General features: G+C 35.7%; 2 protein-coding genes across 2 annotated transcripts; both read right to left on the reverse strand.

Annotated features, from left to right (window-relative positions):
* Positions 1-6,456: 6,456 nt before the first annotated feature.
* LOC140883498 (histone H2B-like) lies at positions 6,457-7,021 on the reverse strand. The gene has a single exon (XM_073289993.1). The coding sequence runs from the start codon at positions 6,981-6,983 to the stop codon at positions 6,537-6,539; it is 447 nt and encodes a 148-aa protein (XP_073146094.1). The 5' UTR covers positions 6,984-7,021; the 3' UTR covers positions 6,457-6,536.
* A 2,769-nt stretch (positions 7,022-9,790) lies between these two features.
* On the reverse strand, positions 9,791-10,951 carry LOC140883859 (zinc finger protein ZAT5). Its single transcript, XM_073290457.1, has one exon. It carries the CDS (start codon positions 10,821-10,823, stop codon positions 9,969-9,971), a length of 855 nt encoding a protein of 284 aa, XP_073146558.1. The 5' UTR covers positions 10,824-10,951; the 3' UTR covers positions 9,791-9,968.
* Between the last annotated feature and the right edge of the window lie 16,217 nt (positions 10,952-27,168).

The following is a 27,168-nucleotide window of genomic DNA, read 5'->3' on the forward strand; positions in this document are numbered from 1 at the left end:
CACCGTTGTTTTGGAATGAGGTTGGAAAGAATTATGTTGACGGACCAGAGTTATTCCATCAGATCGCAGACAAAGTATAGTTGATCAGACAGAGATTTAGAAGCTTCTCATGATCGACAAGCCAGTTATGCCAACACGCAGTGTAGACCTCTATAGTTTCAGTCCTGGTTGGATTGGTAATTAGTTGTCAGTAAAGCAAGACACGTTTGTCTTATCTCCAAGTAAGTTTCCAATGCAACAAGAATTGTAGGCAATCAATCCTTCGAGATGATATTATTTTCTTAGCCAGGAGATAGACAGTTTCTTCTTAAGAATTTTGTTAAGAGTCAGTGCAGTGAATTATGGTCATAATTGGAAAGATCTTAAAACTACAATAGTATCTCTGTGTGTAGTGATTTTCGTAATTGACCTCAGTGATTGGTCACAGTACAGTTGTTTAGAGTGTTTCAGTTGATTGGGTTTGGTCCCAGTGTTAGACATGTTGTTATAGTAGAGAGGTGCACCGTCATCACCTACTAATCAAAAACTTAAGCATGTAATTAAACATTAAATAACCTTAATTAGAGTAAATATGGAACTTAAAATAAGCCAATACCAAAAAGTAAAGCCTAGTGGTCAACCCTGCCATCCAGCCTTGGTCACCACCTAATCTTCCTGACCTCGGGAGTAACCACCTGCATCTGACCCATTGAATGAGGTATCCAGATAACAAAAAACAAACAGAAGTGAGCCTAACATGCTCAGTACGAGAGTATGAGTATACGGTATTATATGTGCATGTATGCAAGTGAACTGGGTACCAAGACACTCAGGTCAAAAAACTAGCTCATAGACCGGGCCCAGGATATATAGCACGCTGCGCCGTCCCTTCAGGAGGTAGCTCATATACCCATTGGATAATGGTGACATGATACTAATACATGCCCAACCATCACGGTGACCTGACACAAGACTTATGTATCCAACCATCCACAAACTCGTAGGGTGAGCGCCCTACTACAGGATACCTCTAAGGTATAGGCTCAATATGCTCATGTATACAACATACAATTGTTACATGCTGTATATAAAGACATATAAAACATGCAATCACATAATCCATGCAAACACATAATACATGCATACTCAATCTGGATATCTCGAATAATACTTATGTACCTTAATAAGGCAGATCCTAGAAGCTCTCCTCTAGGTCCAAGCCTACCATGCAGTACTACAATACATAAATTTCATGCATTACCTAGCATTCCAAATATCACCTAACATGCTCTACAGGTCTTAATTAAACTATAGCATACTCCCTATTTACAATAGGGAATCAGAGTCATACCTTCGTCCGTCATCATCCCGCTGATGTCGCATGCACCAGGGCTTGGGCATAGCCTAGCTACGACCCCTTGACGCCTCGCCTGAGCTCCGCCGCTCGGCCGCTACTACGGACACTGTCCGCTATAAAAACTACTACATACTCCAACTCTTAAAATAAGAGTACCCAAAAGACCCTAAAATAGAGCCATATGGGCGAAGGAGAGGATTATGAACGGCTGAAAATGAGCAAATCTCGCTCCTATTTATAGACGGAGAACGGACGCAACGTTCTGGAGATCGGACGCAACGTTTTGCACCATCTAGCCACATTTCATGATCTCGTCGACACCTGTCTAGCCAGCTGAACGGATGCAACGTTCTCTAGATCGGACGTAACGTTCTGCACCATCCAGCCATGTGTCATGATCTCATTGACACCTATCCAGCCAGCAGAATGGACGCAACGTTCTCCAGATCGGACGCAACGTTCTGGTTCGGACGCAACATTCTGGTTCGGTCCTTCCGAACTCGTTTGGCTGCTTTTGGACTGTCTGAGACCCCCAGGACCCTTCCTACCATTTTTGGACGTTTCGGATCTGATTTTTCACTTATTTTCACCAAATAATGAGTCCTTAAACATGTTTTTCTACTTTTAAAATTATATTTCATTTCTTAACATTTTTAAAATCACTTGATCTTGTAAAATGATAGCAGGCTACTACAGTTATGTTTCTCAGTGATAGATTAATGACATGTAATTGTGATGTTGCGCAGTAGCTCGGTGTGGTTTTCAGGTAAGACCTAGACCTAATTTCGAGGATGAAATCTTTTTAAGGTTGGGATAATGTAGTAACCCGAATCCCATTTTACGAGCTTAAATGGTTAAACTTGATTAAGATATTTTAATACGATTAATTGGACCAATAAATTGAGTCTGGGTTGTCCAAAAATGATCCAAGAATCAAACTTGACTCAGATAGTTCGGAAGGTCCGAACATGAACCATTGAAAATCGGAAGGTCCAAAGTGATAGGACCAAGAGTAGGAGTTCGGAAACAAGATCGGAACTTCCGAAGATTTATGTCATGCGCACTAATGACGTGTCAACAGCGTTTTGACATGTAATCGCATGCATGAGATTGGAACATCCGAAGGTGTAGAGCGAAGCTTCCGAACTGAACAGTTCGGAACGTGTCATGCATGTAAAGATTGGAGCTTTTGATCGAGGGATCAGAGATTCCGAACGTTTCCTATAAATAGGCGTCGAGTTTCTCACAATTAGTGTGTGTTTGAGTATGTATCAGTATATATTCTTGGTGTTTTAGTCTTATACTCGAGGGTCGGACAATAGAAAGGTTCTATGGGGCTTGTAGCGAAGCTGTGCTTAGGTCAGGGCCTTCAACATCAGTGGGCTGACAACATACGCGGGTATAGTCCGAGATCCCTATTAGTATTAGGGAGTAGCTACTAGCTTAGTTAAGGCTTTTAGACCAGTATTGGTGACATGGTATATTCATGACTTGTAGGCTTGGAACCTAGACTGGTGCTATTAGCATTGCCTTAGAGAAGTACGTAAGTACTGACTGAGATTACCAGTGAGTATACATGTTTATTTGTTGTATTTTATGTGACATGATACATGTTTTACCGTTTTGATATATTATGTTGCACATACATATTCATGTTGAGCTGAGTCTCCTTCGAGATACCCTTTGTAGTAGGGTCGCTCAGCCCTGTATTCTTTTTTTTTGACACTAGGAGATGCCGCGTTGACGAGGACAGACGCTACGGTGGTTCACACGTGTATGGAGGTACCCAGCGGAGTTGAACCCATATTGTACTACATATCCATTGGCGCTCAGACTGAGCAGATATGTCAACCAGTACCCAGTCATTTGCATGCATCATACTAAGTTTGTATACTCGTACTTTACGTACTGAGCTTATTTCGTTCACGTCCATGTTGTTGTACTTGTTGGACACCTCATTCGATGGGGCTGATTGCAGGTGGACCGGGAGCGAGACCAGTGGTTAGTCGGTGATGAGGGCCTGTTAGCTGGGGGTCACCAGTGCTTTCTAGATTGAGCTAGGTATTTATTGTTATTTGTTTTGGATTGTGTTCTACCAATTGTTTTCCGTTGATTTAGTATGTTGACTTATTTTCTTAGTAACTCTGATTAGGTTACCTAAGTATTGTTATTGCATGCTAAAAACTCTGGTTAGTAGGTGATTCGGGTCGAGTCACTACACGTGTATTTTGAAAAAAATTATGTGTTCTTATGTGGATGATGTATTTAGTAGATATAAAATTATTACAATATTAGTAGGTCATGATTTCCGTATCATATCCTAATATTATTTTTAAAAAATGGTTATTTTGGCGCAAAAACAGCGCGTGTTTAACAAACTCTTCGTGACAATGGTTATGTGTAACTATTACAAAAGTTAAGGGCTGGAATGAAAATTAAAATTTCACGGAGACAAAGTGTGTTTTTTTTAATATTTTAAATGGGGGTTTAGTGACAAAAAAATCAAATATAATTTGGTCCCAAATAAAATTGTAATATAATCTCTCATCATTTTTTATAATTATGAAATTATTCTGATTAATTATAAATCAAATTAATGATTATGAAAAAATTTAAATACTTATGATAAAACAACCTCATAATTGAATTTTGTGAAACGGATCTCGTATAAAAGTCATTCATAAAAAAATATATATTTATGCTAAAATTATTATTTTTATTATAAATTTAGATAAAATTGATTTGTATAATTGATAAAAATCCATAAAATCGTACTTATAAAATTACATTATACTTGGTACTTTTATTCTATTCCAATAATTAATATCAAAAAAAATGAAAAGAAATGGAATGAAATTATTTTAATAATCAAATATTTATAATCAAAAAGAAAAAATAATAATAACTACTCATATGTGTTATTATTATTATTATTAATATTATTACTATTATTAAATACTAAATTAATAATAGTATAAAATTATTTTATTTTATTTCATTTATCTTATATATTAATCGGAATATTTTTTAAAATATTTTTTAATATAATAATATTTTTTATGATAATAAAATAAATAATTATTTTAATAATAAATAATTAAAAATTTAATAATAATTATTATTAATATTAGTTAAATAATAAAAATAATAAATTATATTATTATAATAATAATAATAATAAATAAATAAATAAATAGTAATTTTTAAAGTTAATATTTTATAAATAATAATATTGATTTATAAATAAATAATAAATCATATTACTAATAATGATTTATATGTAATAATAATTATTTATATATAATAGTAAAATAATTATATAATAATTTGTTTTTTATATATAATATTAAATATTATTGTTATTATTATATAAGGTTAAATCGTTATAAATAAACTAAATATAAGAAACAATTTCTTACAAAAATAAAAATTAAAAAAAAATGGGAATGACCATTCCCATCCAAAATGGATGGAATTGGCCATTTCTATAAATATGGAAATAGTCATTCTCATGAAAATGGTCATTCTCATTACAAGAGTCATTAATATCAAACACAGGTATCAGGTATGAGTAATGAGATGAAAATGTTCATTTCATTCTCATCACATTCTTTTATATCAATTATGTCCTTATAATTTAAAAAATAACCTTTTTTATAGAGGACCTAATAGAAAACTTATTTTATATGATTGACAATTGATATTATCTCACAGAGGATTTTATGTTCTTTTAATGCTCAAGATTTTGTAGTTTACGATAAAGCATTATCATCATGACAATATATTTTGTTTTTGCACGTACTTGGGAAATTTTATGATTTATTTAACTAAATAACCCTTGTTTGACCATGATTTAGAAATATAACCTTCTCAATTTTTTTCTTTGTTTTGTTTTTGCATTTTCTTTGTATTTGAAGGTCATTTTGCAAATTTTTTTTGAAGGAAGGTCATAAATCAAAAAATTTCGTTGACCAAGGTCATTTTTCAAAGTCTCTCGAAATTTTAATGACGTGATTTCAATACTGGATATAAACAAAAATTCAAATTAAAATTTGAAAAAAAAATTAATGAAATATTAAGAATGCGATACATAACTTTATGGGCTTCGATCATTTAAAAACATTATTAATTCAAAACTTCTTGTTAAAGTTTAATCAAATGAATAAATCAACATAAACAATGTATGTCTCATGTACGCCAATGCGATAGTTTAAAAAAAAAAATGTAAGCACGTACGATTCTCAACATAAAAAATCTTTTTCCAGATTCTTGAAAACAAAGCACATACACGGGACTAATTTGCAAAATAACTTTAATCAACATTTTTTTTTTTGAAAACTAGCATTTTTTAACGTATTTAGAGAGTGTTTGTAATAAATTATACTTTTGTATAAACGATTAAATTTATAAATTGTAAAAAAGTGTAGAAAAATAAAAAATTGGTAGTTTTTGAAAACAAAAATGAAAATCTAATAATCAAAATTGAATAATGTTTGATAAATAAATAATTATAATAATTTTATAACTAAAATTTTTTATTAGAATGACTTTTGAAAAATCATAATCATAATATCAATGACTAGTTTTTGAAATTTCAATTAAATTAAACATATGCTAACACATAATCTAGATATAAAATTATTAATTTAAAACTTCAATTAAGCGAGCGTTTGAAATCACAAACGCTAGCTTAAATCACTTCTAAAGTTTCAAAAAATAATTCCCAAAAACTACTTTGACAAAGATTATTCATTAAATATTTCACACATAAATAAAGACCATTATTATATTTTTATTATTCATTAAAGTTTTTAAATTAATTATCATTAATCAATTTTTTAAAACATAAGTATGCACTTGTTATCGGCGGCATTTTAATTATATTTATCTTTTATTGTTATTATTATTGTAAATGTAATTGTGATTGATACACCAAATATCGTCGAAATTAATACTCGATTTCTGTCGAAACAAACTCAAAAACACCCAACAATAATAAAACTTCCCGCTATGATTTCTTAAAATAAAAACCAGACAGCAGGAGATGCTACCCAGTTTATTGCAAAAGATTTTAGTCCAAGAAAAGAGCAACAAAAAAATAAAAAACAACACAGAAGGCAAAACCAAACCTTTCATTAATCATTCAAGACCCATAAAAAACCTAACAATAAGTTAGAATTTACACCATCATATTCAAAAATCAAGAACTAGTGAACTTGGTGACGGCTTTGGTACCCTCGGAAACAGCATGCTTTGCGAGCTCCCCAGGCAGGACAAGCCTCACAGAAGTCTGGATCTCCCTCGAAGTAACGGTGGGTTTCTTGTTGTACCTGGCCAATCGGGCAGACTCCTGGGCGAGCTTCTCGAAGATGTCGTTGATGAAGCTATTCATGATCCCCATCGCTTTGCTGGAGATGCCGATGTCTGGGTGAACTTGCTTCAGGACCTTGAAGATGTACATCTTGTAGGTTTCCACGCCTCTTTTCGCCTTCTTCTTCTTCTTGTCTCCGGCGGCAGCCAAGGCGGCTTCCTTGGGGAGTTTCTTCCCGGCCTTAGGCTTCTTCTCGGCGACCGGGCCTTTTTCGGCGGGCTTCTTCTCCTCCACGGGCTTCTTCTCGGCGGGCTTTTTCTCACCTTTGGCTCCCATTTTTTGCTGTTGCGATTCGCTGGAGGAAGAGATTTTTGGCAAACTGATTTGTCTGATGGAGTTGAATACGAGAGGCTCTGTTTATATAGAGGAGAAGGAGAAATGTTACTGGAGGATTTGAAAGTGACGCGGATTGTTATTTTGGACCGTTGATTAAGATAAAAGCAACGGTTGAGATTTTATGTCTCTTGCGGATCCTGCTGCGCTGTTTTGATTGGCTATAATTTTGGGGTGTGATTTTGATGTGGACCGTCGATGAAGATGCAAATCTACGGAAGAGATGCATTGTGGGATGAGCGGGAACCTTTGCGCAAAGGTTTAAACTTTAAAATTTTTCACTAATCGACTTTTGTGTGGCGCCATCAATTATTATTTACAAGCAAATTTTTTACCATTTACATTTAATATTAAAATATAAAATAAAAGACATATAGATTGTAAATTTTTATAAAATCATATGTAAATTCTAACATTAAATATAAGACTTTAATGTACCTTATATGATATATATCTGCACTCGAGCTCAAAATTAAATTTAGAATGACGAAATTTCATAGAAGCGGGTTTGGGCCGTTTTTAATATGTAGAAAAGATTGAAGAGATTATTAACACTTGGATTTTCAAATAAAATGGAGTTACTCAAAGCGAGGCCCAAAAGATGTTAGGGTGAAATCATTGTACACAGCCCATCGACTATTTTTAATCCAACCCATATTCAATGTGAAATCTAAGTTCTTCATTGTTACGGATTCGAATCCTATCTAATTTCAAGGAAGTGAATGCCCATGGATTCAGATTCAATATCTCATTTTACTAATTATTATAAAAACTATCCGTGTTATTAATTGACGCAGCTATAGCTTGGAGCCAGAAATTCAATGCGGAAGGATGGATCATTGATGTATTTATTGTTTCCTTTCAATTCTTGATCATAACATTCAAAATCGTTCTAAATTTTTAACAATGATTAAATAAATAGTTATTTTAATTACAATCATAAACATGGGTGCATGCCCATCTGTCTCCTTCAGTACAGTACAGTTGTGATTGGATTGATGGATTTGAAACGACGAAGGATTTCAAAGCCGTGAATTGATCCAAAATTCTTGGCTTGTTTTGAATTTTGATAGACAAAAATCAAGTGAGGCACAAATTCACTATAACTCAAGTTAAACTGACGTACTTAATGTATGTGTGTTTTATGTGTAAGTATTAATTGTACACTGATAAATAAATCTCCTACTTTCCTATTTCCTATGTTTGAGCCCACCGCGCGCATGTGCCAACTTTAGTAGTGATTAACCTTATAATTTATCCTTGTATTTCGTTGCAAGCATTTGGACATGTCACGCAACGTGTCCACATGCTTAGGCTTAACAATAATCACAAAACGTGCACATAATAAACACCCCTTCTAAAATAAATTAGCCAACTCATGACTTTATTAATCCACCCACCCACCTCTCACGTCTCTTTAATTTGTGCTCCCTCGTTGATGATATATCAATCTAATTGTAACTTGAGCCAAGCCAACCCAACCACTATTATGTATATATAAATTAAGCTTAATCGGCAATAATGAACTAATCGCTTAGTTGTAATTTATATTATTTATATTTATAATAAAGTGAGATTTTCTTGTTAAGAGATTATAATTGATTGGATTTCTTTAATATGGATTATTTGTGGGTGATGGCAAGTAGGCAATAGATTAAGTAGTTAGTTAAGCAAACTTGAAAAGTTAGGAATAATTTGGTTGAATTATTAGGTGTGAATTGGTGGAGTGAGAGCTACTAGTGATCATGAAGTGAGTGATCAAACATCAACGTATACGCACCCCCTCTTTAAATTTTATATGAAATATGTCAATTTTTCTTAAATATAATTTTGTCGATTGTTAGAATATGCTAAATGTCAGCAGATACATGACTAGTTGACATTTAATCTTCACAATAAAAAAAATTTGTGGCGGTATATATATATTAATTTTATAAAAAAATTTACATAGGGAATGAATGATAACGATAATAATAGTAAATATATTAATAAAATAAAATACAGATGGATACACATGGGATTGGCAAGTTAACAACCCATCTTTCCTATCCATTTATTCTTTGTCATTTAATGAAAAAGACGCCCAAGCAATCTCCAACTTAGCTTTGTTTGTAATCAAAAAACAAAAAGAACCTAATCCATGCCTTTTGGTTGTGGTGCTTCTTATGCCCAACCCTAGCCATGACCATCCACTCTATCCTCTTTAACTCGCCAACGAAATTTCGATTTGATAATTTTTAAAGGAACAAAAAAGATTTTAAAAAATAAAAATAAAAATAAAAACAAAAGAAGCACTTGAAGTACACTATGAAATCAAGTTTAAAAAACATTTGGGAAGTAGCTAGTACATATGATAGTTCTAAGTACATTGAGTGTATTTTATAAAGATGTGACTTCTTCTACATACATAACATATATATCAAACTTCATATAATTAATTACACTATACAAATTACTTTATGTTTAATGTGTTTTTTTTTTTTCATTCATCTTACATATATTGATATACATGTATTTTGATTATCTTATTCAACGTATCAATGTATGATTTATGAAAATGTCTATATATGGATTCCGAAATCAATTGTGTGTAAACACAAGCAATAGTCATGTACACAATGTGTATGCAATACTACTAAGATAATAGATGTAAAAAAAATTATATATATAACATGAAAAGATGCCCTCATCACTCACTTTTCGTGAATGAAAGGCAACCATGAATTGTAACCACTAGTTCACTCAAAGAATTCAACTTCAAATTAAAAAAAGGGTTTCAAAGAATTAATTACATTTATTAATTAATAACAACACTTGTAATTTTGTGTAATATAAACAAAAAATAATGTATTATGTAGTAACTAATTAAACAAGTAATAATTATTCACATTAATCAATTATTAATGTCAACCCTCCACGCCTCCCCTTCTAGTAGTGGCAATCCACCAGCGTCGCGGCCGACAAAACAAGACGCCGCTGCTGGCTCGCCGGGAACTGGTTCAAGTTTGTCTCCCGGTGATCATCTTCCGGCGGCGCCGGCAAGTTGAGGTCCAATGCTAACGCATTTTTTCTGGGTTTCTCGCCAACGTCATGCGGCGGCGGCGGCGGCGGAGACGTATTGGGAGCGGATCTATGCCTCCTCATGTGGCCTCCTAATGCTTGCCCAGACGCGAACTCCGACCCACAAATGGAACACTCGTGGATTTTCGGCTTGCTCCCGAGTTGTAAAGTTTTGTGGGCCATTAATTCAGAAGAAGTCGGCGGAGCGATGATATGATGAAGACCAGTGAACTTCCCTTCTTCTTCTTCTTCATCTCGATAATCATCCGGCGAGAGGAGCTTTTTCCGATCATTCTCGGCGGCGGATTTGGGCTTCTTGTGGCTGGCTCTATGCCCACCCAATGCTTGAAAGGAAGGAAAAGTTCTGCTGCAAGTCTTACACTCGTAAACAAAGATTCCCACTTTCGATCCGTTTTCTGTTGCGGCCATCTCCGTGAATTTCCGGCTGCTGAATTTCTCCGGCGCCGCCATATCTCCCGGAGGAAACCCGCCTCTCGCCAGAAGAATCAAACAGTTGGCCATATCCTCGTCTTCCTCCGTGCTGGTGGATATTCCACTGGAGGTGGCGGGAGATGAAAGTGTAGACGACCAAATCTCCCCGCCGCCGCCGCTGGATGTGGTGGAGCACGATGGCCGCGGCCGCTTGGTCCTCTTCCCTTTGACGACGATTTGATCGTTGGAGGCTGCAAAATCATCCATGATTTCCATGTTCATCATCATCATCTGATGGAAGAATATATAATGGAAAAGGTTGGCAAGAAAAGAACAGTTGTAGTGAGTTGGAAGTATGAGAAAGTGTAGAGTGATGAGAGAAACTGTGAATTGGACAGTGAAAGGATGTGCTTTTTATATTTGTGTGTAGAGTGCAACCATATATATGCTTCTATCACCTTATGTATCTATAATATATATAATATTTGGCCATCACGATGTCCAAGTTGGTGGAGTAAGTCAACTCTTGGTTATAGGTCAGAAGTTCGATTTTTCCTGCCAATATCTTCTTGTACTAGCCTGTCACACAGAACTTGTCTAGTGTGGTTTACCTAACTGGCGTAAAACTAGTCTGTCACATAGGGCTTGCATAATGTGGTTTACCTGACTACGTAGTTTGCAGGTTATTATGTTATTTCAGGGGTTTACCCAAAGCGCACCGAAAGATAGCGGCGGCGGATTTCCACGTCACAAAAAATATATATATAATATTTGAAAATTGTTTTTTATTATTAACTTTCTACGAACAATTTATTAGTTATTTACCTATCCATGCGAATGTTACCTTAAAATTTGGATGTGTAACAAATACAATAAAAATTTAGTTGAAATACTAAAAAGAAATAGATTCAATATTAAGTGTCGAAATTTTATTAAAAAATGTTTTTTTTTAAATTTTTTAATTAAAGATGGATTTTTTATAACAGTATCCTAAATTTGGTAAATTAGTAAATAATTTTATACGGTAGGATGTTTTTTTATTAAAAAAAAAACAAGAAGAAAAATATATAGGATGCTTCTTAATTTGTGTGGTTCAAATAAAAAATATATATATAATAATGGTAGGAAAGTATGTGGAGTCAAACGACGGCGGTTTTTATGTAGATTTAGCATGAAATAACTTGTAGCCACCAATCTTCCCTGCGTTTCTCATTTACAAATTAATGTATTGTACCCAAACACGTACACGTCTTCTTCCCGTATAAAATTTGATTAAACATTATCGTGTTAAGACGATCAAATAAATTTATGTATATGATAGAGATTGATTCGAATAATATTTTTAATAAAAATTTATAATTTTGACATAAAAAACAATATTTTTTTGTGAATTAGGTATAATAAAAGATATATCTTACAAAATTAACCATGATTTCGTCTGACAGAATTTTTTGTGTAAAAATTCATAATTAAATTGCATATTCGAAATGAAAATGAAAATTAAAACGAGTCTAATATCTATTTGTTTGTTTGCTCTTTTTCAAATTCGTTGTGGGAAATATTCGGCATCGATATTTATATTAATTGGGACTGTTTCTATGAAAATATATAAATTCACTTTCCTTAATAAATTTTGTATGTTTACAAATTTAAGAGCATACGTGGGCTTGTTAAAAGACTAGGTCGTAATTTCACGCCACATTAATTACTCACCTCCCACGTTATTTTTATGGAACGAAATAAACGAGAAAAAAATGTTGAGCCAACGGAAGGTAGAAAGAAAAAGGCAACCTACGTACTTTTATTTACTCCAATAGTTGTATGATAACAATTTATTAATCAGCAACAATATTAAGATACCTAACTCAAGGTACTTAACAAGAAAGTAACTAACTTCAAACAAACAAAACAAAACAAAACAAAACAAAACAAAACATAGTGACTAGGATGTGGCTGAAAATGCAGTAGTGTGAGCCTACACGGTTGTATTTGGGTCGATGGACTTGAAGTTAAGTATTTCAATTTCATTCAATTGTTTGGAAATAATCTTTGACAATAAATTTCAAACAATCAACCAGTTGTTTTCCTGAATCAATGTTTTCAAACCCGATATTTCAATTTACGGTTAAACCCTTAATTTCTTTAAATCCAAATGCAACATTAGGTTGTGTTATGACAATTGGGCTGGTTGTTCCTGTGAAGCCACGTTTTTGTCATAGGCAGGAATTGTAACATCCACATTGAGTATGCAGATTAATGTTGCATGTATCAGCCAAGGATTGCAACAGCTAGAAACCAAGAGATTGTAACAGCTGAAATAATGAGGAATCATGGCTGTTAATGAACATTATTGGTCATGAATGAGGAGACCTTTCACCTGTTGATTTTTTTCCTATAAATAGTGGCATAAACCCCAAGGAAATCACACAAAATTCGAGCACCACCACTCCACATTTCGGGTTTCAGCTCTGTTATTCGAAGCAGCATAATTCTTGCAGACTTCTGTCCAAGTATTGAGCAGAATTTTTGTCAAGGTTGGAGCAGAAACTCTGTCCAAATTCGAGCATACTTCTTGTTCCAGTTTCAAGCAATCATCTACAGCAAGGCTAAGCCAAGAAGCTGACCGAGGTTGATCTAAGAAGCAGTGCCAAAGTTGATCAGGGAACCGCATTTTCTGTCCAGAACCGAGCAACTCAAACTTCTGCACGATTTGTTATAAATCGAATACTGTAAGAGGGCTTATACCTATATATGTTTTAAAAACGTTCATAATCTTGTTTGTGAAAGTTCAATCGTACATCTCTTGTTTCATATGTCTTTGAATTATGTACAAGTTATTCCATGAAACTCCTTGTTATGCACTGTTAGAAATCGACTTAAGAAGTGGTAAAGAATTTTGAAAACATGATAAGATATTATATGGCCCTGATGCGGTGGGTTATAATAACCGTTTATGACCTCACCCCCTTAGAGGAGTAAAAATTAGGGACTGATCAGTAGCCATGATTAACGAGATGAATAACAGTTCTATGTCTAAGTTTATGTTCCATTCATGATATGTATTGATGCTCAGTTTCAAGTTTTGCCTTGTCTTGATTTATGTTGCGACATGTGTTGGAACATGCTCCCTTTGAACTCCTATATATATGTATATTCAACTTTTGCATGTACGATTGACCCCCTCTTGCTGAGTGTTTCCCAAAACACTCATCCCCCTTACTTCCCTTCCCAGATACCGAAGAGCAATTGGATGATGATGAGCAACACACTTTCTGGGGTTGGTGATCAAGTCTAGAATGATGAAAATGCTAGCAGTCTTACTAGTTTTATTATCTTTTATATTTCGTTTCCGCTACTGTTATGTTTTGATATTGTAAAGACGTTTATGGATTTATAAAAGACTGGTTGAAGGCTATTTTTACACTACAAGGCTTGTTGTTTTACGATTTAAAATTGTTAAAAACGCCGATGCTACATTCCGATCTCGGGGCGTGACATTTTTGTGGTATCAAAGCCGCCAGGTTCATAATCCGGGTGGGAATACCTTAGAAATTTTTTTGCAGTTTCTCACAGTAGGCCAAAGGGCCAATGTAGTCCCCTCCGAAACGATCTCACGAACCAAACTCACCACAAAATTACATTTTGTTGTGATGTAACTCGGATTTTGGCCGAATTCCTTCGTTTAGGCCTCCGAAATCGCGTTTTTGCCGTTTTAGGAAAGATTTAGAATGCTTATAACTTTTTATAAAAAACTCGAAATCCAATTCCGTCGATTGTGTCGTGATCCTCACAATCGATACTGTCAGCTCAATTAAAAATCTCAAAATTTTCCATTTTTGGAAAATTTTTCCGAAAAGTCCCGTTTCGTTTGTAATTATTGCAAACTGTTCATGTATTGTGTAATTGCTGAATTCTGATATATTTTTTTTTTGTTCTAAGCCCTGCCTTTCCATTTGTTTTCTTTCAGGAAATGGCGCCCAGTTTTCCTCGTACTCGTGCCCATTCCATCTTTCGCATGAAGCAACTGGTTATTGATAACCAGAAGCATAAGATTACTCGACTTTGCGCTAAGGTAGTTCTTGCTAGACGTGAGCAGCGTGAATGGGAGAAGAGGGCCAACCAGTACTTCTATGAGTTAGAGCAAGTGAGGGGGGACAACATATATCTTCGTGATGACATGGACCTTAACCATTTTCGTGAAGAAGCTCTGCGCAACCAAGTGATTAAGTCTGAAGAAGAGCATAACAAAACGAAAGGAAAAATGGAGGCAGCTGAGATAGAACATAAGCAGTCGAAAGACAGATTGGGGACAGCACAGGACACCATAGCAGAGCTGTCTGGTGTTGTTAGCCACTTGTCTAAACAAGTGGAACATGAGAAGCAGTTGAGGCAGCAGTCCTGCGCAGAACATGGGCAGCGTCGTCAACAGATGCGAGATCGCATCCAACAGCTGGAAGCTCAAGTCCAGCAATTGCAGGGTACAGTGGCAAACTTGAATAATCATAATGCCATTCTACTCCAGGCCGTGAATCAACTGCAAGAAGAGGATTCCGAGGAGGAACCTGAGGAGGATCCGGAGGAAGATCCGGAAGAGATTGAGGTTGAGGAGGTGGCCGCCGATGTTCTGGGGGATGGAGAAGTTATAGACTTAGATTAGTATGGATGCATTAGTTTTTATTCAGCTATGTTTTCTTGTCACTTATTTCCAAATCAGTTGTTGCTTTCAATTCCAAAACTATCAGTTGTTATTCGGTTGTTATTCTGAAATTCAATGAATGGTCTTTTGTTTACCTATGTGTTCAACTTGTTAAGTTATTTTTTCTAATCCATAAATCTATCAGAATCTTAGAAACTTTTACGTATGTAGGACAATGGACGAGAGACCAGTACGCAATAATCGTAACCCACGCTATAGAAACCGCAACAACAACAATGAAGGGAACCCTCCTCCTCCACCGCCACCGCAAGGGTTAGGCCTAAATCATGCTGACTTGGCAGCTATAGCAGCCATTGTGGCTAACACCCTTCAAGGGTTGGGAAACACGCCTGTAAATGGCAATCCACCACCACAGGCTATACCACAGGTGCATGGGGTGAAGTATCATTACGAGTCACTGAGAAAGAATCGAGCCCAAACCTTCAAAGGAGATCCAGATCCTGAGGTTGGCCAATATTGGCTCAAGAATATCGAGACTCAACTCCGCCTACTCGAGATCCCTGATGAGTTCAAGGTGGATATAGTAACACCCTTCTTGGAAGAAAAGGCCGCCAAGTGGTGGGAGGCAGTTTCACCACCTATGATAGCAGCTGGTCCAATCACGTGGCAACAATTTAAGGATACGTTCTTGAAACAGTACTATCCAGCCGAGGTTAAACTGCAGAAATTGAGTGAATTTGAAAATTTCACTCAGACTCAGGATATGTCAGTGGTTGAATACACTTCAAAATTCAATTCACTCGGAACGTATGCTCCCACTATCATGGCTGATGATGTCTTGAAGATGCACCGTTTCAAAAGAGGTTTGAGCAGTCGTATTCAGACAGCTTTAGCAGTATACCATGCCACAAATTTTGCTGATTTAATGGGAGCTGCAATTCGAGCTGAGACCAATATCAAGCGAAGGGAAGACGAGAACACGAACAAGAGACCACTTGTGGGGCAATCTTCAACAGGAAAACAGCCATTCAAGAAACCATATCAGTTTACTGGAACAAACAAGAGCACTCCTTCCAAACCAAGTAATCAAGAAATCAAACCATGTAGTACTTGTGGATTTAAACACTTCGGAGAATGCCGCAGAGCAACTGGCGCCTGTTTTGGATGTGGGAAGACTGGGCACCGCATTGCAGATTGCCCAGAAAACAAGAGGAAATAAACTGAGGCAAAAGGTAGTTCAACTCCGAATAAACCAAAGGAGAACAAGCCGAATGCCCGAGTTTTTGCCATAACCCAAGAGGAAGTTGAGAATGCAAATGACGTTGTAGCAGGTACCATCCTAATCAACAAAACTTCTGCTTATGTGCTGTTTGATTGTGGTGCTACACATTCATTTATATCTAAGAGGTTTGCTAAGAAGTTAGGAATTACTCCTGAGATACTTGAGGAAACTTTTAGAGTAGCAACTCCCACTAGCAAAACAATTGAAACACATAGGGTTCATAGAGATTGTGTAATTAACATCAGTGAACACGTATTTCAAGCTGAACTCATTCAGCTCCCCATGGTAGAATTTGATGCCATTTTAGGAATGGATTGGCTAGCAAATAACCATGCTTTAGTAGATTGTCGCATGAAGAATGTCAAATTGAGAACTGCAAATCACGACGAAGTCATTTATCATGGCAAATTCAAGGATCAGAAGTCTCTTTTATCTGCTTCTCAAACGTGGAAAGCTATGAAAAGTGGCGAAGAAGTATACCTAGCAGTGGTAGGCGAGGTAAAGGAAGAAGTTACACGTTCATTAGAAGATATTCCAGTAATTCAATAATTTTCGGATGTGTTTCCTGAAGAACTTCCTAGGGTAATTCCCGACCGCGAAGTGGAATTTGAAATTAATCTGGTACCTGGTGCTGCACCGATCTCGAAAGAACCATACCGAATGGCTCCAGCAGAGTTGAAAGAATTAAAGGAGCAACTCCAAGAATTGTTGGATAAAAAGCAGATACGACCAAGTGCATCTCCTTGGGGAGCCCCGGTCCTGTTTGTAAAGAAGAAAGATGGGAGTATGAGATTGTGTATTGACTACAGAGAATTCAATAAAATCACAATCAAGAACAAGTATCCTCTTCCAAGAATTGATGATCTGTTTGACCAACTCAAAGGAGCAACAGTCTTTTCCAAGCTAGATCTAAGGTCAGGCTATCACCAGTTGAAAGTCAAGACAGAAGATGTTCCGAAAACTGCTTTTCGGACAAGGTATGGCCATTACGAGTTCATGGTAATGCCTTTTGGACTAACCAACGCACCAGCAGCGTTCATGGATCTCATGAATAGAGTTTTCAAGTCGTTCCTCGACAAGTTTGTGGTGGTGTTTATTGACGACATCCTCGTATATTCACCAAGTGAAGAAGACCACAAAGAGCATCTCCGGCTCACTCTTCAAACGCTGAGAGAGAAAGAACTCTATGTCAAATTCAAGAAGTGTGAATTTTGGCTAAAGAGCGTCACCTTCTTGGGCCATATTATATCCAAAGATGGAGTATCTGTGGATCCCAAGAAAGTGGAGGCAGTCATGGACTGGAATAGACCAAAAATGGTAACTGAAGTTCGGAGTTTTCTAGGTCTGGCTGGCTATTATCGGAAGTTTGTGGAAGGATTTTCCTCAATAGCTATACCTCTCACCAAACTTACACAAAAGAACTCTAAATTCATCTGGGATGAATTGTGTGAGAAGAGCTTTCAAACCTTGAAAGAAAAATTGGCATCCACTCCAGTGTTGATTTTACCAACGGAAGGTAAAGATTTTACCATATACAGTGATGCATCAAAAGGAGGGTTGGGATGTGTACTCATGCAAGAAGGTAGGGTAATTGCGTATGCATCAAGACAACTGAAGCCGTATGAGCAAAACTACCCCACGCATGACCTTGAATTAGCCGTAGTGGTCTTTGCACTAAAGATTTGGAGACATTATCTTTACGGTGCAAAGTGTGAAATATTTACTGATCATCAAAGTCTCAAGTACTTGTTTACTCAAAAAGAGTTGAATATGAGACAAAGAAGGTGGATTGAACTATTGAAGGATTATGACTTGACAATAAGCTATCACCCTGGAAAAGCAAATAAGGTAGCTGATGCTCTAAGTCGGAAGAACATGGGTAAGGTAATCTTAGCCTCACTCTCAGCACAACCATGTCTTCGAGAAACAGTCAAGTTGAAACAGAGCCACGATCCTTCTTTAGCAAAATTCAGGGAGCAAGCAGGAGAAGGAAATGCACCAAATCTTGAAATAGATTCCAATGGAGTTATGTGGATGAAAGGACGATTGTGTGTACCCGACATTGATAATCTTCGTCATGAGGTAATGTCTGAAGCACACAAATCAAAATTTTCAATCCACCCCGGCAGCACCAAGATGTATCGAGATTTAAAAGGAAACTTTTGGTGGAATGGAATGAAAAAGGATGTTGCTGAGTTTGTGTCTAGATGTCAGGTCTGTCAGAAAGTTAAAGCTGAACATCAACGACCTGGAGGATTACTTCAACCGTTGAAAATTCCAGAATGGAAGTGGGATCACATTTCTATGGATTTTGTTGTCGGCTTACCCAAGTCACGGCAGAGTCATGACGGAATATGGGTAATTGTAGACAGACTTACAAAGACAGCGCATTTCCTACCGGTCCGCATGAATTACAACCTGGATAAACTAGCTACTCTGTACATGGACAATGTCGTAAGATTACATGGCGTACCTGCTAGTATTTTGTCATATAGAGACCCGAGGTTTGCATCCAGATTTTGGAAAAGCTTTCAGAATGTCATGGGAACCAAGGTCACTCTCAGTACGGCTTATCACCCTCAAACTGATGGCCAAACAGAGAGAACGATCCAAACATTGGAGGACATGCTAAGGGCTTGTGCTCTAGACTTTAGTGGAAACTGGAGTGAACACTTGCCTTTAATCGAGTTTGCTTACAACAATAGTTACCACAGCAGTATTGGTATGGCACCATACGAAGCATTATATGGGAGGAAGTGTCGCTCACCTTTATACTGGGATGAAGTAGGAGAGAAAACCATAACGGGACCTAAACTAGTTCAAGAAACGGTAGAAAAAGTAACCATCATCAAGGAAAGACTCAAAGCTGCTCAAGATCGACAAAAGAGTTGGGCTGATATGAAGAGACGACCGTTGGAATTTGAAGTAGGTGAAAAAGCGTATGTAAAAATCTCACCCATGAAAGGAGTTGTTCGATTTGGTAAAACTGGAAAATTGAATCCCAATATGTCGGACCATTCGAGATTTTGGACAAAGTAGGAACCTTGGCATATAGACTGGCCTTACCACCAGATATGTCAAGGATTCACAATGTTTTCCATGTTTCTCAATTAAGAAGGTACATCCCAGATCCCAGTCATGTCCTTGAAATTGAACCTCTGGTAATTGAAGGGAATCTAAATAAGGAGCTCAAGTATGAAGAGATTCCAATACGAATAGTGGATACCAAGGATCAAGTCTTGAGAAGAAGAACCATTCCATACGTGAAAATTCAGTGGTCTAATCACACGGAAAAGGAAGCCACTTGGGAATTGGAAGAGAATATGCGCAACCTGTATCCATTCCTATTTGAAGAACAAGTCAATCCAAGTTTCGAGGACGAAACTTCTTCCAAGGTGGGAGGAATGTGAAGCCACGTTTTTGTCATAGGCAGGAATTGTAACAGCCACATTGAGTATGCAGATTAATGTTGCATGTATCAGCCAAGGATTGCAACAGCTAGAAACCAAGAGGTTGTAACAGCTGAAATAATGAGGAATCATGGCTGTTAATGAACATTATTGGTCATGAATGAGGAGACCTTTCACCTGTTGATTTTTTTCCTATAAATAGTGGCAGAAACCCCAAGGAAATCACACAAAATTCGAGCACCACCACTCCACATTTCGGGTTTCAGCTCTGTCATTCGAAGCAGCATAATTCTTGCAGACTTCTGTCCAAGTATTGAGCAGAATTTTTGTCAAGGTTGGAGCAGAAACTCTGTCCAAATTCGAGCATACTTCTTGTTCCAGTTTCAAGCAATCATCTACAGCAAGGCTAAGCCAAGAAGCTGACCGAGGTTGATCTAAGAAGCAGTGCCAAAGTTGATCAGGGAACCGCATTTTCTGTCCAGAACCGAGCAACTCAAACTTCTGCACGATTTGTTATAAATCGAATACTGTAAGAGGGCTTATACCTATATATGTTTTAAAAACGTTCATGATCTTGTTTGTGAAAGTTCAATCGTACATCTCTTGTTTCATATGTCTTTGAATTATGTACAAGTTATTCCATGAAACTCCTTGTTATGCACTGTTAGAAATCGACTTAAGAAGTGGTAAAGAATTCTGAAAACATGATAAGATATTATATGGCCCTGATGCGGTGGGTTATAATAACCGTTTATGGTCTCACCCCCTTAGAGGAGTAAAAATTAGGGACTGATCAGTAGCCATGATTAACGAGATGAATAACAGTGCTATGTCTAAGTTTATGTTCCATTCATGATATGTATTGATGCTCAGTTTCAAGTTTTGCCTTGTCTTGATTTATGTTGCGACATGTGTTGGAACATGCTCCCTTTGAACTCCTATATATATGTATATTCAACTTTTGCATGTACGATTGGCCCCCTCTTGCTGAGTGTTTTCCAAAACACTCATCCCCCTTACTTCCCTTCCCAGATACCGAAGAGCAATTGGATGATGATGAGCAACACACTTTCTGGGGTTGGTGATCAAGTCTAGAATGATGAAAATGCTAGCAGTCTTACTAGTTTTATTATCTTTTATATTTCGTTTCCGCTACTGTTATGTTTTGATATTGTAAAGACGTTTATGGATTTGTAAAAGACTGGTTGAAGGCTATTTTTACACTACAAGGCTTGTTGTTTTACGATTTAAAATTGTTAACAACGCCGATGCTATGTTCCGATCTCGGGGCGTGACAGTTCCTATCGAAATTATGAGATAGAGTTCAACCTACCTTATAGATATTATTCTAAGTTTCTAACCATAGATATTATGTCTTATGATTTGTCACGTCAACAATATATCATTAATTACGCTCATATGTAAAGATGTGAACTATTGAATGCGTGATTTAGATACTCTCCTTAGTGTAGGATCTCATTAACACGAAATTGCTTAGCATGAGATATAACAGAATTGAAATTCACTTGAATTTTGGCCATCAAAACAAGTGAATGGATTACTTTAATATAGTTTGAATGGATATAATTAAAGGGTGAGTATTGTAATAATTGTGAGAAAATAGATTGAAAAGAAGTGAGAAAAGAAAAGGGTGGGGTTTGAGTAAGGTAGGTAGTAACGTTAGAGGTCGGTTTCCGAAGGGTAATGGTAATGCCAGCGAAAGTCACCAAGGGAGGATTGCACGTTAAAAGCGTGCTCCACCTCTAAAATACATGTCTCTTCTTAATTTGTACTTGAAGCGAAACCACACCTATTTTTATATTTTATATTAATGACAAGAAGAAGAAGAAAATTAAAATGGGGCAAGTATGGAGAATTAGATAGTGAAACAAACCAACAAGATTCGGTTGCCTTTCAAGCTAACCCATAACCTCTTCAAATTACACTTCTACCACTTAACTATATATTCCCTTAACTTTTATCTAATTTGTTGTTTTTTTAAAAAAAATAAATAAATAAATAAATAAAGAAAAGTCCTTAAATTCGTTGTGATCGATCCATCGTTGGTTAAATCTTTAAATTCTTCAATGGGTTGAAAAATTAACTTCTTGATTAGTACTCATATGCTCTATGGGAAGAAATTACTCATAATCATATGTATTGATAAATATTTATCATTCGATTACCTTTAAATATTATTACGAGCTAGGATATCATACGACTCATTATGATAATCGTTTCCTCCAAAGATTGGCTATCAAAGGCATGTGACAAATAATATTTTTGACTCGAGATGATGATTCTACAAATTATTAAAATTGACAGAAAATGCGTAGTAGGAACATTACATCAATCACGCTATATAGCTGCCCATGCAGTAGCTGTTACGTCCTCCCATAAATCAAATTAAACCACTTGTGAATTGATGGAAACCAAAGTTTTCCATTGATCATCCACCCGACAATTACTTTCGATTTATTCTAAAATAAGTATTCATACATTTAAACAGATTTTTATCTTTATTTCAGCACTAAATCCCGGAATACTTCAGCTCGACGGTCGATGATATGTTTTTATATATCTGAGAGCTAGGAAAATAAAATTATTTTTATTTCAAGGAATTTCAAATTATTCATTCTAATTTTGAACTAAAGTTGCGTGTGATTGAAAGATTTCAAATCCATGAATTTTGATTATAAAAGAGAACCCACAAAATTTAATATTTAGAATGATGTTAGATTAAGCTGTAATTCAAATCAACATTAACAAACATAAAATGAGAGTTTATTTAAATAAAACTAATTAATTGTGATAGGATCGATTAACTGAGTAGATAAACTGTTTTGATGTTGCTTGACAGGGAATCAGTTTGACTACTGTAGCAGTTTACCTCTTAAACTGCTACGTTATGTTCAGTTGAGGTTGGTCAACTGAGCTTTTTCTTTCTCGATGTCGATATTAATCGGCAAACAAGATATTGTGCGGAATGATGCCGAATAATAGATTCTGAACTAATGATCAAATGACTTGGTGAATGGGTGAGAGTGATTGACTGAAAGTAAGATGCACAAGAGTTTGTTTCTAGATGTTCGGAGATTTCAATACTTCTACGTCACCCCTTCTTCCACCTCGAAAGGATTCACTAGAATACTTTGACTATTACAAGCACTCATGATTCATAAAACTTATCATAACAATCTTGGTCATGCGGTCTTGGACAATTGAGTAACTGTTTAGTTTTGGTAATTCAGTTTGGCTTGCTGGAACAGTTTTGGCTATGGGAGACTGATTCAGTTTAGCTCCCTAAACTGAATCCAGTTTAGCTTGGTTAGCTCAGTCTAGTTACCTTGTCCAGTTTGTGTATTCGGTTTAGCGTTTGAACATAGCAGTTTACTTCAGTATTTATCTTTTATAGTTTTGTCAACACCAAAACCAAGTAAGTTCCAACAAATTGTAGTGACCATACTCGATCCGCTACCATTTTATTCATTAACATGCATAAAAAGACTTGAGTAAAGTTAATCATTAAATCAAAACAGCGGGAAACATGACATGACTTAAGGTTTTATGCAACTCAATCGAAACAACACTTAATTCAATTACAACCATATCGAATATCACAAACATAATCCAAAATAACAACCGAATTAAGTGCCATTTCAATTGGCTTGTATTAAAACCGTAATTCATGTTTTTTTTCCGTTGATTTAATTTAATGATTAGTTTCATTAAGTATTTTTATATATGTTAATGACTTAAATTAAATTATAGCTGATCGGGTAAGGTCACTGCACTCATGATTCATGAAATCATAACAAATTTTAAATGGATTGATTATATATATATATATATATATATATATATATTATGATCAATTGAAAATTTTAAGCCCAACTTATGTTCGAAAAATAATTCGAATTATATTCTTTCAATAAAATTGGAAACTAACTTGAAAATATGAATCTACATTTCACCATCACTTTCAAGTATGAAAGGGTTTGACGTCTCAATAAAAGAAATACCAGAAATAAATTTCAGAGTAAGTGTTATTTGCAGTGTTGTCAACACTTTAAGAACACTTATGCAGCGAAATAAATAAACATTAAAATAAATTACTCAGATATTTATGCACAAGTAATCAATACTTGTGCGATGCCTCATGGTAAAAATATCACTAGTAAAATAATTCAGTTTACACAAAAACAACTAGTGATTGTATATGAAAACCTACTTTTCTCAACAAGTTGAGAAAATAATAAAACATTCTAAAAATTAGTCGAAACTAGAACAAAAAACCAATAGGATGTTTCCAACAATCTGCCGAGGACAAAAGAACCAAAGCATCCATTTTCAGAACACGCTTCACCTGTGTGTTCTTCAGTGACTTCAACACTCCTCAAAAACACTGTATCTCGGCACAAAAGTACTTCAGAATTTCTTTAATAACCTGCCTTTATTCTGTGCACTTTTCGTTCTCTGTCACCCTTTGTTGTGTAGGATCATGTTCTTAAATAGATCTTCAATCCTTATTGGAAATCCTACTTCAACATTCAAAAACCAATTTGTTAGGATAAAATATTCTATCAACAGATTTGATAAGATATAACTCATATCTTTAAACAAGTGATAAGTCATGAACAATTCATATATACACGATAAGATCAATTTTCAAATACGTCAAAGACAGGCAAAATTTCAAATTCTTAACATGATAATAACGTAATATAAAAGTTCTTTCAATCTCCCCATTTTTGTCTTTCTGGACAAAAAACAAAAGTGCAAATAACTCTCCTAAGTTAGATAACTACTGCTCCCTCTGAATTTTGCCATGTCAGCACTAAGTGTTATGAAGTAGTGTTGGCAACACTCAACACTTACTGTCAACACTTATCTGATGAAAGCAGCAAGGCGCAGAAAAACATATCAGACAAAACACTTTGCAAATTCAAACAACACAGAGCAAGACAATGAGCAAGACACTTTTATCAATAATCAGAGCAAACAAGAAAGCCACTAAGAGCAATGGTAAGAATTTTAGAACCATCTCCAGCTCCTGATTATTCTGATTCATCACCAGCATCAGCATCTACTCCCTCTTTTTGTCCAAAGAGGGTTGGTAAACCAAGCTTGTGTCGATACTCAGCCGATAAGGCTTTATAGTACTCAATATCAGCTTTAGCTTGAATGATCTTCTGCTCTGCATGTTGCATTTGGGATCTGATTGCAGTAGAATTCAAGACAATTAGAGCAGTATTGTGAATGGTAGTTGGAGGAACAGGCGCAGTGTTGGCAACACTTGGTGCAACACCAGTCCATGATAGATCAATCTTACGATTTCCTCGCAGCAAAGTAGGAGCTATCTTCAACAACTCATCTCCTATTATCAACTCTTCATCGGCTGCCTTCTTAAATCCCTGAGACTCCAGCATCCCATAGATCAATGAAGTAAAAGGTAGCTTAGTTGCCTTCCATCCATGTTGTGAAAAATACTCGCAAGCGTACGAGTGTCAAGTTTAATATAGTGATAGAGAGAGTGTCGATCCCACAAAGAGTAAATTGAAAATATTCAATACTTGTAATTAAAATAGTCTTAATTTTATTTAGAAAATTAAACTTTAGAGATTTGCTGATAAATTAAATAAATAATGAAGTTTGTAAAGCGCGCGCACACAATCCTTAGGATATTATCAATCAAAGAGAAATAGTCTAGAGGTTTTGATTTCACCTGTTCTCGACAATATTCATTCCTAATTAATCAATTTTCATGAGTTTCTTTCAATTAATAACCAAGAACACATAGATAATTCTATTTTCCTCTCTCGAGTATCAAATAGAGTGTATCAATTACAAATCGATTTCAATATCCCTATTAAAAATCTATTTGTAAAGATATGTGTAAAACAATGTTTTTTCTATACTCTATTAAAGTTATAAGCTCTCCCGAGTCATATAAACAATTAATAGTGTGAATTCTATTGATCATATTCGAAATCCCCTCTCCCGAGTGTCGAATTCTAAATAAATATGACAAATCAATTTATGGCCAGTAAATTGAAAAGACTTTCAAAACTAGAATAATAATTAATTTAGAAGAACTCAATTCAATAAAATTAAATATTTATAAACATGTCTTGACCAGGCTACATCAACCTCTAGACATAAAAAGTTTAGTTCATACTCAAAAATAGTTGAAACCAATTCATATTCATGAAACTAGACATCAAATCAATAATATAAATTCGAGAGAAAGAAAAAAAATCCAAATATTCGATCTTCCGTGTCCGGACGATCTATCTTCGTCTTTGTTCTTTGATGTTCTTCCAACTTGTGCAGAATTTTCTCTTTCAAAGTCTCCAAAATATTCTCTCGATTGATCCTTGATGTATTTCTCTCTATGCGGCAGCTTCTTCTTCAATTGTGTGCAAAAGAATCTCTTTTATATGTGCTTCAAATCCAATAAATAAAAGTCCACGAAAGTCCAAAGGTTTCCTTTCCGAAAAACCCAAAAAAAACTGACTTTCACAATGGCGCGCCCGCCCCTGAAGAGAGGGGCGCCCGAACATGTGATTCTGTCTCTTGGATGTTCAAAATTTCTCATCAGGCACGCCCACACATGCTTCTCGGGTATGAAAATCTGCATCGCGCGACAATTTTCAAAAAATCATAACTCACAATCTAACTGTCGGATTGAGCTGAAATTTTTACAGTAGCTTCAAAACATCCTAAACTTTATTATGAACAGTGAAGATCGGATTTTGAAACCTCAATAAATCCCAGTAATTTTCTGAAATTGATACTCCATAATGCATCATTCCGCTTCTTCTTGCTACTTTTGCACCAATCCTTGCAACTTAAAAAAACAACAACCAATACGCATAAAATCCACTCAATACATCACAAAAGCCAAATCAAATCATATATAAATTAAGTGTTTAAATTGCACTTATCAAATTCCCCCAAACTTAGACTTTTGTTCGTCCCGAGCAAAATAATAATGAGCAATATAGTTAGCCTTCGAATTTTTACATTCCAAGATTAAATACACATGTAGGCTAATTTTCTCAAGAGTTATCGTGTGTGTGTGATTTCGCCAATCTCATCTACCCACCCAACTTTCGATAAAATCATGCAATCCGTAAGCTTCACAGGTTCATTAATCCCGCCCTGAAGTTTCAAGACAGTCTCCATCAAGTTCAACTTCTAATTGCATAGATCAACAAGACTTTTTCGGTTAATATTAGGCTCAAGTATAATCAGCATGAGATAAGCATCCATATGTATGTAAAT

Source organism: Henckelia pumila, chromosome 2 (assembly GCF_033568475.1).
Source record: "Henckelia pumila isolate YLH828 chromosome 2, ASM3356847v2, whole genome shotgun sequence".
Classification (NCBI taxonomy): domain Eukaryota; kingdom Viridiplantae; phylum Streptophyta; class Magnoliopsida; order Lamiales; family Gesneriaceae; genus Henckelia; species Henckelia pumila.